Source organism: Spea bombifrons, chromosome 4 (genome assembly GCF_027358695.1).
Source record: "Spea bombifrons isolate aSpeBom1 chromosome 4, aSpeBom1.2.pri, whole genome shotgun sequence".
NCBI lineage: Eukaryota > Metazoa > Chordata > Amphibia > Anura > Pelobatidae > Spea > Spea bombifrons.
The window spans coordinates 44,084,652-44,102,255 of record NC_071090.1 but is presented as its reverse complement, the minus strand read 5'-3'; the positions used below and the strand labels follow the sequence as shown (position 1 = coordinate 44,102,255).

At 35.3% G+C, this 17,604-nt stretch overlaps 1 protein-coding gene across 1 annotated transcript; it reads left to right on the top strand.

Moving 5' to 3' along the window:
• The first annotated feature begins 1,159 nt into the window (after positions 1-1,159).
• Positions 1,160-17,174, top strand: DCN (decorin). Its single transcript, XM_053462408.1, has 8 exons — positions 1,160-1,370; positions 3,555-3,796; positions 8,547-8,659; positions 11,284-11,497; positions 12,178-12,291; positions 13,659-13,752; positions 14,771-14,909; positions 15,441-17,174. The coding sequence occupies exons 2-8, from the start codon at positions 3,592-3,594 to the stop codon at positions 15,633-15,635; spliced, it is 1,074 nt and encodes a 357-aa protein (XP_053318383.1). The 5' UTR covers positions 1,160-1,370; positions 3,555-3,591; the 3' UTR covers positions 15,636-17,174.
• The last annotated feature ends 430 nt before the right edge of the window (positions 17,175-17,604 follow it).

Sequence of the window (17,604 nt, the reverse complement as noted above, 5' to 3'; positions counted from 1 at the left end):
AAACGTGGAAAGAACGATAACATTTTAACACATTACATATTTCAGTAAGAAATAAATAATTCCCTGATCTATTCACAAACATGATTTACAAATAACTATGGTGAGCCTAATACCTCTTCTTTACAATCAAGGCTGAAGTTGCACCTGGTCGTAGCCTAAGGGCAGGCATGCAGGTACATGTCACAGAGCTTTTTGCATATTTCTGCCTGATAGAAATACAATTCAGTTGCTTAAAGGATAGTAATTAATGCACATACAATTCAGTTGCTTCAACCATATAATTTAATACAGAATCACATACAGCCTTATACAGTCTGATTTTTAAGTCACTAATGCAACATGCAAAGTACATGGAATCTTTAACATTCAATAAATGTTTACAATGTTTACAATGCAAGCAGTTTCATTTCTTCTAAACCTTACAAATATGTTTTATTTGCAATAACGCTAAAAAAAACAAAACCTCAGATAGGGCATCGTGTTATGTTTATTCATTGCCCAAAGGCCCAAAAGCCTATATGCAAATACCATAAACACTTTAAACCTACAATTTATTGTATTGTTCCATTATTAAGAAAAAAAGTAGTCTACTTGCATCTACAAGGAAAAATACAAGTACTTCATTTTACATCTGGAAAATATGTTGACACTATTCAATTAAACTAATTATAACAATGTGAATGTTCTTAAAACGCAGGATATACACTATAAAGGACATACAGTATATGTCATAAAGAACACCCTCTAAAAGGCTGCATAATTTAACATGACATATTACTATAAATAAGTTAACCAATAGCTTTTCAGTGTTTGAAAGACAATGGAAATTATTTTAGATTTTTTTTAGAGTGCATGTGCACGCTTGGTATTCATGGAGTTAAAGTTATTGTTTTTTTTCTTATACTTCAGGTCAGAAAATATTATTTTTCTTAAAGAAAATACAAAAAGCATCATGTATAATAGGGCATTAGGACTAAGGAATCTGCATATTTTAAACATTCTGAAACTATAAAATGTAATCCAAAGTAAACAAATAATAACTCTTTTACTTGACAGAGTAACAGAGCACAGGAAAGTTAGAAAAGCAAAAACTAAAAGGCTGATAAAATCCTGGCTAAAGAGCTGGAGACATATCATTACCATATGATCTAATGTGGGTGTCAGCCTGGATTGTGTTCATTGAAGGAAACTGTATTCTCTTAACAGTGCTTAGGAATTGGAGCAGGAGGGTTTTCCACAAAGTGACAGTCTGTAAACCCTGGGTGTACCCCCTCCTCAGATGCACACCTGCATACTCCTTTTGTCTGGACTGAATATTTAAATTACATCTCTGCTTTGAGAGTTCTTCTAGCAAATCCTAGGATTACAAGGTATGAATTAAATAAAATGTTCAATTTAGCTTGTTACTGACTACATTTTCTTTAGCTGTAGAGAACAAAATATGCAATTTGTATAGTAATGGAAGAAACTTTGATTTGTGCATTTGCTTAGCTAACATAGCCCAGTTGTTTTGGGCTTCAGGTTTATATGTGGTTCTATTAAAGAATCAGTTTTTGTAATAAACCTGAGCTCAAGGTTTGCATAGGGAAATGTATACCTTTATATCAACATTGCTGGTATCCTTGATGTGTGTCTCATGGCAGTGTGACCCTAATTGTGTGTTGACTTTCTGCTTCATAAATGGTACATGCATGTAAAGAGTTTGGTTGGAGGAGGTCTGCATCAGGTTAACTGTACAGCAACATACCTAACATCTGTTTGATTTAAAATTGCTAGCTATAGCAGAATGTTAAGTCAGTACAATAAAAGGTTGTAATTATTTCAATTGTTTAAGTATATAAACCTCAAATGCACAGTCAGATGCCTAGTTGGAATCATTTTACTTGGCAATGGATTTGTTACTGTATATAAAATAGTCAGTGCGGTATTTAAATAATTACACATTGGAAGGACTGAAAAAAGATTGTGTATCCAGTTTTGGTTTATGACTAAATTATGATTGATTGATGTTTGTGAAGATGAATTTGTAGTACCTCTTGAACACCTCTTGACATCATAAAACAGGTTTTCATATTACACCTGCTTCATCAATACCCAGTAAATATCTCCCTTACTTAATGAATATACATTTTTTTTATAGCACATAACCAACTCATTTAGTGAAATCAGAAATCTCTGTGCACATAACATTGTACGTAAATTGTCTACCTATGTATAGACAGGATCTGTAAACCTAAGATGTGATTGGATAAGAAAACGCAATGCCACCCCTTATCTGCATTCCATATAATAAATGTGAACTTGCACAAGCTACACTTGCTTTTATTATATCTATATTATTAATGATATTAAAAAACAATTATATTTTTATACATACAACCCAAACTTGTACTGTTTTAGTACAGTCATATCATACACAAAACTAAACTAAAATACATAAGCATTTATATAATTTACAAACCAACGGAAAAACAAATTACATTTTGTTACATGAAAAGGAACATGAATGTATGTTTAAGAAGACAATTTGAAATATGAAGTTTGTTAACCTATGCTCATATATCAAAATAACTGTTATTTAAAACCTTTGCTTTTTGCATATTTGTGCACAGGTTTTAGTCAGTATAGCTTCTTTGGCAGTTGATAGTACTGGGATTCAAAGAAACATCCACAAAACCATACTACAAATGTGGAACATTTGTATCTTGCTCTCCTAAAGTGGATGACAAAATAAGATAAACATGATTAATCTGAAAGCAATATGTGCTGAAAGCAAACACCACAGGCTATTTTCCAAGACTTGGCAAGTAAACGCACTCATTTCATGTAGCATTTCTTCCATTTGAAATTTCCTTGACATAATTATGCATTTTTCCGCATATAAATCTTAAAACGTATAGTTTACAGTAACTCAATAAAATAAGTTCATACTTATATTTCAAGGTTTTAAAACCAATGTGCATATAGAATTCAACTTTCTCTAAGTTAAAAGTATTTTATACAATCCTATGATATCTATAGTATTACTGTAGAGATGCAATTAACAACTATAAATAGTTTAATTTGCTGCTAAAAACATTGTTAGTAAAAGTCCATTAACAAAGTATATAAAATATTTGCCTTGAAAATTATTATTTCTTTGCTTAGGCACATGCTTTTGCCCTACAAGAAGAGAACATTTTGATTGCTGCCCACTCAAAGAGGAAAAGGAAGTGACAACAATGCTTCCTGTTAAATATAAACAGTAGACAGCTTTCTTACCAAGCGTAACTTTTTGAAATAAGCGTTTTCAATTGAATTTTTAAGTTTAATGCATCACCATTGCCAAGAGAAAAAGAGTAGTTCTCGACCAAAAAGCATTGGAACTTAAATATGGATGGGCTTAATATATTATCATGTTTATCAACTGTGTCTACCATGCATTTTCCAAAAAAACATTTTGGTACCTGTATACCAGAAAAATGGAAATGGGGTTAATTTGTTATTACAGTATTATACATCAGTAATATGCCATTATATGTGTAATCAGTCTTTTGCTTATTTTTTTATCCTAGGGTATTGTGCTGTCCGCGAACTAGATGATCTAACACCATGAGGACAGCCATCATTCTCACTCTTCTTGTAACAGTATGTTGGGCCAAACCCTTCCACCAGAAAGGGTTGTTTGACTTTATGCTAGAGGATGAGGCATCTGGTTATGGTCCAACACTTGATCCATTCCCTCGAGAACCAGTTGTACCTACCTGTCCCTTTCGCTGTCAGTGCCACCTCCGTGTTGTTCAGTGCTCTGACATAGGTATGTTTCCCTGTCAGAATAATTTACTCTGTAATAGACTCTCAACTTTGAAATGAATACAAAATCCAATAGGATTGCCATCCCCTCAATCTAAAACCACTTTGTGCACAGTTATAAAACACATCCAGCACTATAAAAACACGGGTAATCTGTTAAACCAACACTGGTACTAGTGGACCTTGCATCATAGGAAATTTGCACCAAATGCCCTAGATTATGCTTTGACAGAGACATATGTGCTACATTGTTAGAGTTGAAAAAATATATGACGTATGAAATAAAGAACAAACAGAGGGTTCTTAAACCAGGATTAAATCATTGGTTTATCTCAAATTTGTCAATAACCCTTTATTAAGTTACTAATAAATACATAATAGAAATATTCCACTAATAATGATGTAGTCCTTGTTTAGAAAATACACTCAAGCCATCATCATAATCCCCTCTAAGCATTTACTCTCTTTGCATGAAAGTGGTACAGAACATACAGAAACTTGGTCTCAGGTGCAAAAGTCTTTGCAACCTAGGTAGCCTCTTGAAGGAAGACTTTTGCACCGTGACCAAGTTTCCGATGACATAAATGCACAAAATGTGAGCGTGTTGATATCAGTAGGCTGAAACAGTTAGTTTCCATCTACTTTTGGGCTCATCTTTCCTGATGTGTGAGATAATAAGAAGCAGCTTGATAAACTTGGTAAACTGGGACACTCTTCCTCACAGGGTGCAATGGACCTACAGAGTCACTAGAAATAAAGCAATAAGGGGCCATATTAACTATTAAGAGTGACTTATGATGGAATAATTGGGGGGGGTTAAAATGAAAGATGACACAAAGGAATTATCAGCTTCATTTCACTTTTGCCTGTTCAGTGTAATGTGTTAACTATCACCCTTAATACACTGGCCCCTTTGCAAACCCTCCAGCTTACTGTTCTGCAGAAGATATGTTCAGCCAAACACTTCTACCTACATTTGATACTCACCACCAGTCAGCTCCAGCTTTGGCTCTGTGAAGGCTGCATTCAGGGGACTGTTTAGACCCCAGTGTGCATATTTGGAAAGTGCTACCATTGATTTCTTGATATTGATTGACTGCATCAAGTAGCCAATCGGTGACAAAACCAGATGGAACATGGGGGGGCAGCTGCTGTTGCAGGGCTGTCTTTCCTGTGTCAAGTAAGTGCTTTATTACTTTTGTTGTTTGTTTGGGGCAAATGTATATTAAAGTACTTAAAGAGTTTTCTGTAGCATCAGGGATATTATACTGTACATTTAAAGAAGCAACCAATTGCAGTTGCAGTTTTCTTGTGCATTTGAAAGATGAATATGCTTTCAGTGGAGGCAACTAGGAGAGGAATTACATTTTTGAGACAGAATTCTCATTTTGTAACTCCAGTAAGTATGCATGCTCAAGTTTACATGCAGCAAAATGCACAGGGGTCCATGCAAGGTAGTATCAAAAGTAGTCAGTATGTTTGTGCTATAGATTGGACTAAGACAACACAGCTAAAACAAATACACATGACCACTGGCGTAACTACAGGGGTCACAGCAGTCGCTGCGACGGGGCCCATGCCTCTTAGGGGGCCCGGCACGACCCGTTCTTCCTGTCTCCCGCGCTGGTTAAAAATTGTTTAGAAAGGGCTCTTCCAACCTGGACCACACCGATCTAGGTCAGAAGGGCCCTTTCTAAACTATTTTGACCTGACAGGGGGATATGGGGGGGATCACGTGACGTCACATGGCTGCAAAGTGAAACAGAGGCTGCTCACACAGGCGGGATGTATGTATTTGTGTAAACATGTTTGTGTGTGTACTTATGTGTGTGTGTGCATAGTGAGCAGGAATGTGTACTTGTGTATGTGTGTGAGCAGGGGTGTGTACTTGTGTATGTGTGTGAGCAGGGGTATGTACTTGTGTGTGTGAGCAGGGATGTGAACTTTGTGTGTGTAGAGATGTGTAGGTGTTTGTGAGCATGTATGTGTGTGGAGTGTGTGTTAGTGAGTATGAATAGGTTTGTGTGATTTGTGTAAGTGTGATTTCAATAATAAGTGTGATTCAATAATAATAAAATTAGGGACAAATGCACATAATCTTTGTCTACTAAGTCTTCTGGTAGTTACTTTACCATAACACATATTTTAGAAAAAAAACTGTTTCTGTTAAAGAGGCATTCGTTTAAGTTTTATAGATGCAACATGTTTATTAGGTTTATAATTAACATACTGCATTAGCTCAAAGCAAAATCATTTTTATAAAAGAGGCACAGCAAGGGTAAAACTGCTTTTTTTTTTGCTGTAACATGTTTAATTTCCATTACTTCATCTGTGCTGCATATAATTTTTTATATGCAAGGTTTTTTTATTTAAACTGTCCGATGATCTTTTGGCACTCTCTGTGAAAATGAGAAATCTGTTCTCCAGAAACCCTGGATTCAATTTTTTTTTTAAACTTAATTTTGGAAACACTTTTTGTATAAGAGTCATAAAACGGTCAAATCTTACGTTGTTCATTTACAGTTGCTGAAGTGAACAAAAAGAAGGGATACAGAAAAGTAAGGCCATTGACATGGAATAAAGACACCCATTTTCTCTGACTTTACAGCAAATTATAGCACAGATGTTTCCCATGATGAGACATGCACAAGAAGCCATCTTATCTGTGCACGCCACAGGAAGTCTGTACATCTCTTTGTAAACAGCATGACTGCTGTGATTTGCCATTCAAGAACACCCATGTGGTGGCCTCATAGACCAAAAAAAGCTTTATAGCAAAACTAAAAGCAGTGTGTTAGCAACGGCTAGAAGTTTATTCTCGTGTCTTTAATTCTGCGAAAAATAGGCAACTGCCTTAAATCCAAGTTGCCCCATTGGTCCCTGAACATCTGCCACTGCCATGGACTAGAGGTCTGTAAGTCACGTCAGAGGTATGTGCAGCCACTGGCTTTAGTGTGACTAAAGCCTGCCCTGGTCATGGCAGGCAAATTATAAGAGCATGTAGTTCATCGTTTTGTGGCCAAACACATCTCCTGCATGACTTATAGTGGGGAGTAGGGCAAATGCATATTATTAGATTAAAGGGAGCCCACATAAATCGATCATAGTATGTAAATATTTTAATAGTTTAAGGAAGCACTCCAGATCTATTTTCATGATAAATTGCATGAATGAGACAGAAGTTTTATTTGGAACTCCAGTTACTAAATTATGGGTGCTCCTATATGCATGTAGTAAAATGCACTAACATCCAAGGTAAATACAATTTTAGGGACTAAACTGTTCCCTTAAGAAGCTTGCATTATGGAATTATATACTGAAAACGTACATGCAAAATCTAAATCCAGTGTACAGGGACGTAACTAGAAACCACAGAGCCCTGGTGCAAAAAATTGCCCTTGGCCCCCCCAACTTCACCAAGCAACATCTCCCACAGTGCCACCCCAACCAGTTTATCAGTGGCATCCTAATCCCCAAAGATCCCGTTTGTGCCATCTTTGCCCCCAGCTTGTGAGTGCCTCCAAACAGTTTATCTGTGCCATCTTTGCCTCAAACAGCTGGTCTGTGCCATAATTGCCCTCAACTTGTCTGTGCCTTCATTGCCTCTTGCCCCCCCCCTTCCAACATACAATCTGGTACACAAACACACACATACACATTCATTCTAACACACACTCCATCTCAACCCACTTACACATCCATTCTTACACACAGACACCTACGCATCCATTCTCACACACACACACACACACACATTACTCATTCATTCACACACACACACACACAATTACACATCCATGCTCACACACATAGTTACACATCCATGCTCACATGGGGCAGCTTTCTCTCCAGCTGCTCGCACAATGTGAGATCAGCCTCGGTTTCACCGCAGGGTCAGGTGATGTAACATGATCCAGATGTTCCTGTCTCCCTGTGCTGGTTCAAAATAGTTCAGAAAGGGGCCGTATGACCTGGGTCGGAAGGGCCTTTTCTAAACAATTTTGAACTGGTACGAGGAGACAGAAACAATTGGTAGTGGTGTAGTTATGTCGATGTCAGTGGAAACTATGGTATTGTGAAAGCTGTTGGAGTTGTTTACAATACAGTGTTTTACACTTCCAGAAGCTACAGTTGTTAGGGTTTGTTATGAACCATTGTCTTCATAGGTGAAATATTTTGCAAAACAAAATTAAAGGAGAACCCATCATACAAGCAATTGCTATGCATTATCTGTGTCATTGTCCCTAGTTCTGCAGTGGTAAAGATCTCAAAGGTGGGGAGGACAGATGTTTCTTCAGGATGCAGGTTTGGGGTATTAGAAGGAGATGTATGCTTCACTGATTGTTTAATATTAGAATAAGTGGGAGAGATAGAACAAGGCAGGGAATTCCAGAGCATAGGAACAGCATGAGTGAAATCCTGGATACCTGAGTGGGAAGAGGTGATAAAGGTAAAAGAGAGAGTCATGGGAACAGCAAAAAAGTCAGGTAGTATTTGGACATGGTCCAACGTAGGGCTTAGTGGGACAGCAGACAAAGAACAATGGAATAAGAAAATGAGTCTGGAGGTGGTGTTCTGGATGGATAGGAAAGGTGAAGGACGAGAGAGAGAAGGAATGCAGTTGCAATAATCTAGATGAGATATTACAAGGGGATTGATTAGCATTTGGGTAGTCTTCTGTGTGAGTAAAAGAAGAAAACCATTAAAATTACAGGCCAACATAAAAATGTTTAAATGAGTTTACTTTATCCTAGGACTAGAGCACGTGCCAAAGGACATCCCAGCAGACACAACTCTTCTTGATTTGCAGAACAACAAAATCACTGAAATTAAAGATGATGATTTCAAGAAGCTCAAGAATCTTCATGTAAGAATGTTTCTAATATTTCTAATATTATTGGTTCCATTGACAGTTTGTCTGACATAACTTGTAAATGTAACATACTTATTGGACTTGTCTGAAATTACAAAGAATATATTGTCCTGTATTTATATATATACATATTTATATAGAAAAGTCATGCTCTAGAACCCATACAAAAATATGCAGCACATGTTTTTGTCTCTTTCAAGCATTCTTTTAGACAAAATAGTTTATCCAGTCCAGTTCCTTTTTTTGTGCCCTGTCTGTGCACATGTATAGCCATAGTGTCATAAGCATGGGGCTGAGGTAGAGACAGGGACACGCATCCCCATGCTATACTGTTTCCTCAAATGTTCTCTGTCACAAAGATATACAACTTACAGACCTTCCTTCTCAAAAGAGCACTAGCTACTTTAAATCTGGAACCAACTGAAAGCAATATGTGTAAATATGATAACTGCTGCAAACCACAAATTCAGTAAACCCATGGTGAGCAAGCAAAGTTATAGAAGTCCTACATAGTACAGAATGCAGCAAGAAAAAAAAATCACATACATGGGTCAGTGAGCTCATGCAATGGCAGTTTAGGAATAACAAATTGTATTACGCACTTTACATACATGCCTCCACCTACGATTCTTAAAGAAACGTTCTAGTACTATCTGCCTACAATGTTGAAAGGGTAGGTTTGGTAGATTAGAGGAGTCTGGAACAGGGACTGGCAGATGACAGCAGATTGAGACCGTTTCCGATGGGAGGTGCAAAAAGACAGACATGGAGCCAGAAGATGGAACCAGGGAGAACAAATGAAATGTAATCAGAGTCAGCTGGATGAGCCATAGAACCGGAACAAGGATGACAGGGAACGTGGGGAGACAGGAATGCCAGCAACCCCAAAGACTACTGGTGGAAAACAACTTCCCGTGCTTAGGGTAACTGTATCTAATTCAAAGGTTCCTGATACTGTTACAAGAACACTAGTCCAATATATAGTGAGTTGTAGTCAGACTTGATTTGTCTCAAATGGGTAGTGTTGCCACTGGAAACACATGCGCAAAATATCACATTCATCATATGATCATTAGCTTTGACTGTGCATATATTGGTCAGTTTTCATAGATTTGATTATATATAGTACCCACAGTCATTATTGCAGGTTACCTTTGGTACAATGTACCGAAAAGTATCTTTGGAAGGTCACTTAAAAGGAAGAAACAGATTTTATAAGAAAAAAAAAATCAGTAACACTTACTAAAACAGTAAATAGGCTGAGGATAATTCTTAACATAATAAGAATTTTAGCATCAGTTCTCCAAAACAATAACATTTTTAATAAATTAAAAATATTTTAAAAAGTCGCACTAAATATTTATTAACACTAAATTCATGATTAGTACAGGGCTGCATTGCTTAGAACATTTGTGAACATAGTAGTTCATTTGACCTAATCATCTATTTGGAAAATAATGCCTTTTGAAAAAAAAGAACAACACTACAAGAACAACTTATATGTAATACTGTTACTTCTGAGAATCAAACTGAGTATTTTTTGGCATTATTTTAAATCGTCCTCAGTTATTTGTCAGAGATGTTCTTCGCTCTGTCTTCATACAATTTGTGCATTAATTACAAGTTCAACCCCCTAAAATACTCTTAGTAAATTAAAGTGAAGATAAAATGTACTTAATTTTGGATACAATTGCCATGGTCTATTTCCAAGTGCAGTGACATTTGAGAAAGAGGCCAAAAGGAATCTTGGCTGTCTCACAGGTAGTAACGAAAAACATCTGCAATACTGCTGACTCCAAATTAAAAAGCTGAATGTGAGGAGAAAAAAAAATAGAACTTTATGGAAAAGATTACTTTATGTTTCGTTTATACAGGCAGGGTACATGCTCGCTAGAAAAGTATATACATGTACTAATTTAAATGTACCTTTAATTTTATGGGAGAAAAAAATACTTTTTTTTTCATATTATAATTGAATAGTATATTTATTTTTTTAATTAAATAATTAGAAAACTTGATAGTGGTAGTTTTATAATATTTACCCATGTTCACATGTTCTCCATCCTCTTTTGACCCAGAGCAACCTATGAACTAAAGAAAATGAGCTAAAGTGAACTCATTTTTCTAAAGAGGGTAAAGAGCATTTTGTCACAGCATATTGGTAATGAATGGGGTTTGAACTGGCATGTCTTTGTCTTGCTATCCTAAGTTGTTATTTATTTCAAGAATGGAAAGTAATTATTATTATTACAAAACTTAATACTGTTTGGCATTAAGGAATCCCACGTTTCCGTGACTAACGATTTGTATTTCGTAAAGAAGGCAGTAGTAATATTAATAATCACTCAACTGAGTGGAGAAAACATTCCAAGCTTATATATTTCCTTTTAGAAGTGGCTACAGTTCTAAATTTAGAACCCCATATTCTGTTTGTAGTTCTGCCATAGTTCAAGTTTTCATTTAATCCATACATATCATCTTATATTGGCTGATTCTCAATAGAGTTGGCCACACAAATTATTTTAACTAGAATTTTAACATAAATATAATTGATCTATTTTTTACAAACATTATAGTACACAATTATCGTTTTAATTATTTTGTATTTTCTTTTACAGGCCTTAATTCTCGTTAACAACAAGATTAAATCAATCAGCCCTAATGCATTTGCCTCCCTGACAAAACTGGAAAGGCTGTACTTATCAAAAAATAACTTAAAAGAAATTCCTGTTAACATGCCCAAATCAATTCAAGAACTGCGTGTGCACGAGAACTCGATCACTAAAGTAAAGAAATCTGTGTTTGATGGCTTGAATAACATGATTGTTATAGGTAAAGTACACACAATTATTATTATAATTAGTATCATTAGTATTATTACAGTGATTATTCAGAAAGCATGATAAAACCAAAATCTTATATTCCTGTGTGTGACGATGTGCTTATTCAAATGTTCAAGTTGATCTTTCAAAAGCATTCAGTACACAAAATAATCATATGTGTTTACAGATTAAATAAGATTAAATGTTTGGAAAAACATATGAGGTTAAATATACCATCACAAAATAGACTGAGCTAAATGCAAGACCTGTTCGCAGATTATTTCCTGCCTAATTGCTATGATGGATTAATTACTCCTGGCTATTGATTGACAGTTATTTTCAACCACCAATGGTGACCGATATGAGTGCCTATCACCTTTGGCTTCAAGAATGTTTCAAGAAAAGCATTACTTCAATGCAGATACAACAATGTTCATAAAAAGTACAGTTGTATAGACTTAATATAAGATTTAGAAACAAGAAAAACTAAACTCAAACTAAAAATGTCCTACCATTCCATAACAAATTGTTCGTAAATCCAAGTGAGACCATCTCAAAAGAGTCAGAATAAAGCATCTCTGTCTTTAGTGTTATTGGATTTTGCAGTAGATTTAAATATGTATCACGCCCTCTATACCAAAAACAATGTAGAAATGTAATAAATAAAATAATGTTATTGCTCTCTTACAGAACTCGGTACAAACCCAATAGAAAGTTCTGGAATTGAGAAAGGAGCTTTTCAAGGAATGAAAAAACTGTCCTACCTAAGGATCGCTGACACTAACATTACTAGTATTCCAAAAGGTAAGAATGTCTAAGTGTTGCCTTTAACAGAAGCATTCTAATAACACATGTGAATATTGAAAAACATTATGAACAGCATTTCTAACTTACACAATATTCCACCTTCATACTACATGAGGTTTTGGCCATGTCTTATGTTATTTCTTTAGCCTAACTTAAACACTGAGTCCTAGAAACAATACACCATGTCTTTTATTAATGCACATCAAAATATACAGAATGCTTGGTTTAGGTGAGATAGATTGAACTGACTAACCTAGAACGGACCAGTAAATAGTCTTAACAAAGGGCAGCCTTTCAGTATCCTAATTAATTTTCAGGCAAACTTCATATGCTACAGTTTTAAGAGCTTGACTGGGTCATTTGTATTTGGAGTCATGAGTTCAGAGTATGGATGTTTGGGTTCTGCAGTTTAGATAGCAACCCAGAATTTAGCATTGATGAAAGGACTGCTTCACTAGACATGGACTGTAATTAACATACAATGCTCCTAGGGTTCAGGTTAGTGTGGACTATGGCCAGGAGGTTTTAGTGATATAGTAAGGAGAGGGGTTTCCGATGGATTTTAGATTAAGTAGGGATTAGTGTTTAGTGTGGGTCACTGAAGAACTTGGCTGGTAAGTGTAGTGTGTTCACCACGCAGGGGGTGTTATGCTGGTGCCTCATCTATGTCAGTACTCTTACAAACCCCCATCTAGTCAACATAATCTCATCAGTTAGCAATTTCAATCTAATCTAATAATTTTAATAAATTACTTATATTGATAAGATATTTTATTACAGTTTGTTAACCTTAAAAAAAGTCTAACAACAAACACTGTGGTCTTTAATCTCTGCGCTTCTGTCTCTATTTTACTGTAGCCAGTTAATGTATTGACATTGCACGTGTCATAAATGTCAATTTATATGTATCCTATGATTTAAATCTAACTTGTCTGAAAAATACCCAATGTGCCCCTTTTCTTTCCAATGTACAAAAAAAAGCGAATCTTAAAAATAAAGTCTGCCTTCTAGAAAAGATGCCACAATATTTTTGAAGTTGTATCTATTTATAAAGGTGTAACTTTTGTATCTTTATGCTGGCCAGTGTGAGATAAAGAACAAAAAAAAGTAAATGGCTGAATCGATCAAAAAACTAAACTAAAACTAGACTAGTTTATGACAGATGTTACATGTCTTTCTCAGATTGTTGAAGATAAGATGTGAATGTTCAGGGTCAGGACGTAATGCAACAAATTTGACACAAAAAATTCCAGATATAACTCAGGTTTTCTGATTTAATCATCACTTTATTCCAGTCTACTTTGTTGAGATGTTTACGAGTGATAATACAATGGACATAATATGGGAATTATTTTTCTTTTAAGGTCTACCAAGCTCTCTCACCGAGCTTCATCTTGATAGCAACAAAATCACCAAAGTTGATGCTGACAGTTTCAGTGGTTTAAACAACCTTGCAAAGTGAGTAAATCTATCATTCATCTAATTAGATACAAATGTTCAACAGCAAACATTGACTTTGATTCAATGAACCTGACTAAAACTAGTAATAATAAAGTGTTTGGGAGTAGTGAAGGGTATTTTTACCTGTAGCGCCATGATGTAATACCGTCTTTATTCATTCTACTAAATGTGTTGTTCTTACACATATCCCATGATAGCTCACGATAGCTCATGATAGGTCCCATTAAGATTTATGTTTTTCAATATTCATTACACTAAATATCAATATGCGCCTACTATTTCATCAGCAAGACATCCTTACAACACAAACACTACATCAAATTATATCACAATGAGTTTATTGATTTATTTTTTAAAATATTTTGGGTCTAAGACCAAAACTCGTCCTCTCTGTACATTTCACACCGTGTACTTATTAGAAATGGGTTAACCTCTCTGACACCTTTTGAGATAAGAATTCTGCACATTTAGATAACAGTGTCCAAACATGTGCTAACCCTACAGGCCATAACATAGACAGCAAGCACAGACAGTCAACATTGCTTGTGGCTTCATAGATAACACATTCCAGACTTGCTCAAAAATGCATTCATCTTTTTTTTTTTCAGTTCTCAGCATGGAAGCCCAACGTTTATCTCACATGAAAAATAAAGTAGATTAAATTGCTTTAGATTACAAATATTGCCATTCTTTTGTTAAAATGATTGTGCTATATAATTGTGCTACCATGCGTCATATGATTATGCTACAAGGTCTCATCTCATGTGTTAGACTATGTCAGACTACTAATATTTGAAGATATAATAGTAAAATAAGCTACTTACATATTGTAGGTAATATTTAAGATCCTTGCATAAAATTAAAAAAAAAAAATACCATGTTAATAAATAAATCAAATGTATTGTTGTAATAGATATCTGTTAAAATGAATTCACAGTGTAATACACAGTTTTCAAAACAAGTATTAAACTGATTAGGTAAATATTTATTTTAACATACATCCTTTTTATTACAGACTTGGTTTGGGTTTTAATAACATTGCCTTTGTTGAAAATGGATCAGTACCCAATGCTCCACATCTTAGGGAACTTCACTTAGATCACAATTCTTTAACCAAGGTGCCTGCTGGACTCGGTGAACACAAATACATACAGGTAATCTATCAGTACTCTATAATTCCCATGGAGAAAAAAAACTGTTTTTTTTTTACTGTATGTATTTAACCAATATAAAGTCAGTTTCAGTATGTGGTACTTCTATGCAGGGAGAAGACAACATTTTAAGACCACTATGTGACTTGAAACAACTTGAATAAACACTAAGCAATGCATCAATGATAGGTGGCTACATAAATCTTTGCTAGCCATAACCTTGCTCCCTCAGACTAGAAATATATTCTTTATGATAAAAATGCATTGATGGTGATGCTTACTGTAAGATGGAAGAAGATCCAAAGACAGGTAGTAGGAGATAGCACTGTAAATGGGGGAAGTGGTAGGCGATAATGCAGAAGAAGATTCAATATTGGTGTTGGGGTGTAAATGGTTATCTAGAGAGGAAGTGTCAATGGATGTCCGTTATGTGTAGGAACGAGACATGGGCATGTATAATACAGAAGAAATAGTAATATATCCACCTAGAGACATTTGCCATTTGAGTAACTAATTTCATCCTGAATTTTGCAGGTTGTGTACCTTCATAGCAATAAAATTGCCGCTGTTTCAGTCAACGACTTTTGTCCCATTGGATACAACACCAAGAAGGCTTCCTATTCAGGCATCAGTCTGTTCAGCAACCCTGTGCAGTACTGGGAAATTCAGCCAGCCACATTCAGATGTGTATATGAACGTTCTGCTGTTCAAATTGGAAACTACAAGTAAACTGTTTCTATGTTATAATGTATTTCAAATAAAGTTGTATTTGTTAGTATGTTTCTTCCAAAAAACCTAAGCAACAAATAAAAAATAAAATTCCAGAAAATGTCCTGAATAATAGAGTGTATAAAGCATTTGATGAAGTGATTCCCTACATTGCAACGGGATTACATGCAGATAATCCATAGTATCGTGCAGCAACCCATGAGTTATGAAGGGAATTGATAGTTCATATTTAAAGTTATGTAGAGGATTCTGTTATCATGGTAGGTTTGCTTATGTGTTGCTTCAGAAAATGAATGTTTTAGGCTCTATTTCTCAGAGACAAAAACTTCTCACATTGGTAAATATATAACATTTTTAGCAAATGGTAAGGTCATAATTTCTCATTGTCTTAATTCAAATTATTTTAATGGGCAAATAACAATAGGAAACATGTTTAACTGAATAGTATCCACTGATCAGCACTTAATCTTTATCAAGACATATAAGTGATATGTATAGGAACGTCCCAAGCACAAGAAGCTCCAACCTAACTCAATTCTGTATGAACTAAAAATTTGAATAGGGATAACTAAGGTTATTAACTAGAAAAATAATAACTAATGAAATATGTGTCACAATATAATAACCATACCAATTGCATTGCATAAGTACCTTCGTGGGGAATTTTAAGTGGAAATGTGCTTTTCTGAAGTTTTGGGTTTTTTCACCCAAATCACAGTTTAGCGGCATTCTTTCATTCGTGCTTTATGCCCTTTTCATGTCTGCCATAAAACATGTGAAATCCAATCCTTCATCCGAACCGCAGTCCTTAATACTATGTTTGTACTTAATGGTACTTTTAAGGCATAGAATTATATTAATATGTATAGTACTTACACATTTAATAGGAGACATATATTTGCCTTTTAATATACAATTGACCAATGCAGGCATTTAAAAAAGGGATAAATAATTAAATTCATTTATGCAAAATTAGCAATATTGTTCACAAGTGGCAGTTAATGTTGGCCACAAAATGAAAAAAATAATGGCTATATATATGATTTCTGATGTATGAAAATAAATGTATTGTAGAAATATATTAAAAAAGCATATACATGTACTGTTTGAAAAGGGTTTTAAGTATGTGTACTACACTTAACATTGGGCTGGAATGTCTTACTTTCCAGAAAAGAAGATAATTGTGAAATTTCACAGAGTTATACATGTCTAGATAGTGAATGGATGTTAGAACTATGTAGCAACTTCTATTATAAATTGGAATGCGATGAAAGATATGTGGTAAATTGCGGACTACTATGGAGTATCAGTACAAAAAAGATTATCTCCCTATAAATGTTACAAAAGTTAATAAATTGAAGCCAGATGTGGATCACAAATTTAGAGCAGTAAGTGATACGGCAAACTAAAGATGACTGGATAACGACAATTAAGAGTGCAAAGCCTCAATTGGTCTTCTGTTGTATAGTTTTGTATAGACTCTTATACAACATGTTTACATTTTCCAATTAAATAAAGCTTTAGTTAGTATGACTTTTATTACACTTGTTATGTTTTTTGTTTTGTTTTTTTTTTATCTTTTTTGTCTCTTGTAAAACTAGATTATGGGAAAGAGTCATACAGAGAAAAGGAAACATTTAAGGAAGTAATAATACCTTTGCCTCTCTGAGCAAAGTTACCTGGGTGCAGGTTGTGATATGAAAACATAGAGCCCAGAAGGATTTAGAATCTTTCTAAATCATGACATGATGATCTTTGTAGGCCTAAAAACAGTGGGCTCTAGTCAGGACACACACCAGAATACAGGCAGATACACAGTGGTGGAACTACCGGGGTCGCAGGGGTCGCGACTGCGACCGGGCCCTGGAGTTCTGCCAGTACGGGGGGCCCAAGGGGTGCCGAGCGGTTGCTGAAAACGACCGCTCGGCAACTCTTGGGCCCCCTGACTGACAGAAATCCAGGATGCCTC

Bases quoted from the DNA above. Each gene is read 5' to 3' on its own strand.
- DCN (XM_053462408.1), top strand. From the start codon at position 3,592: ATGAGGACAGCCATCATTCTCACTCTTCTTGTAACAGTATGTTGGGCC. The intron at 8,660-11,283 runs GTAAGAATGTTT...TTTCTTTTACAG, and splicing joins AGAAGCTCAAGAATCTTCAT to GCCTTAATTCTCGTTAACAA. The intron at 11,498-12,177 runs GTAAAGTACACA...GCTCTCTTACAG, and splicing joins GAATAACATGATTGTTATAG to AACTCGGTACAAACCCAATA.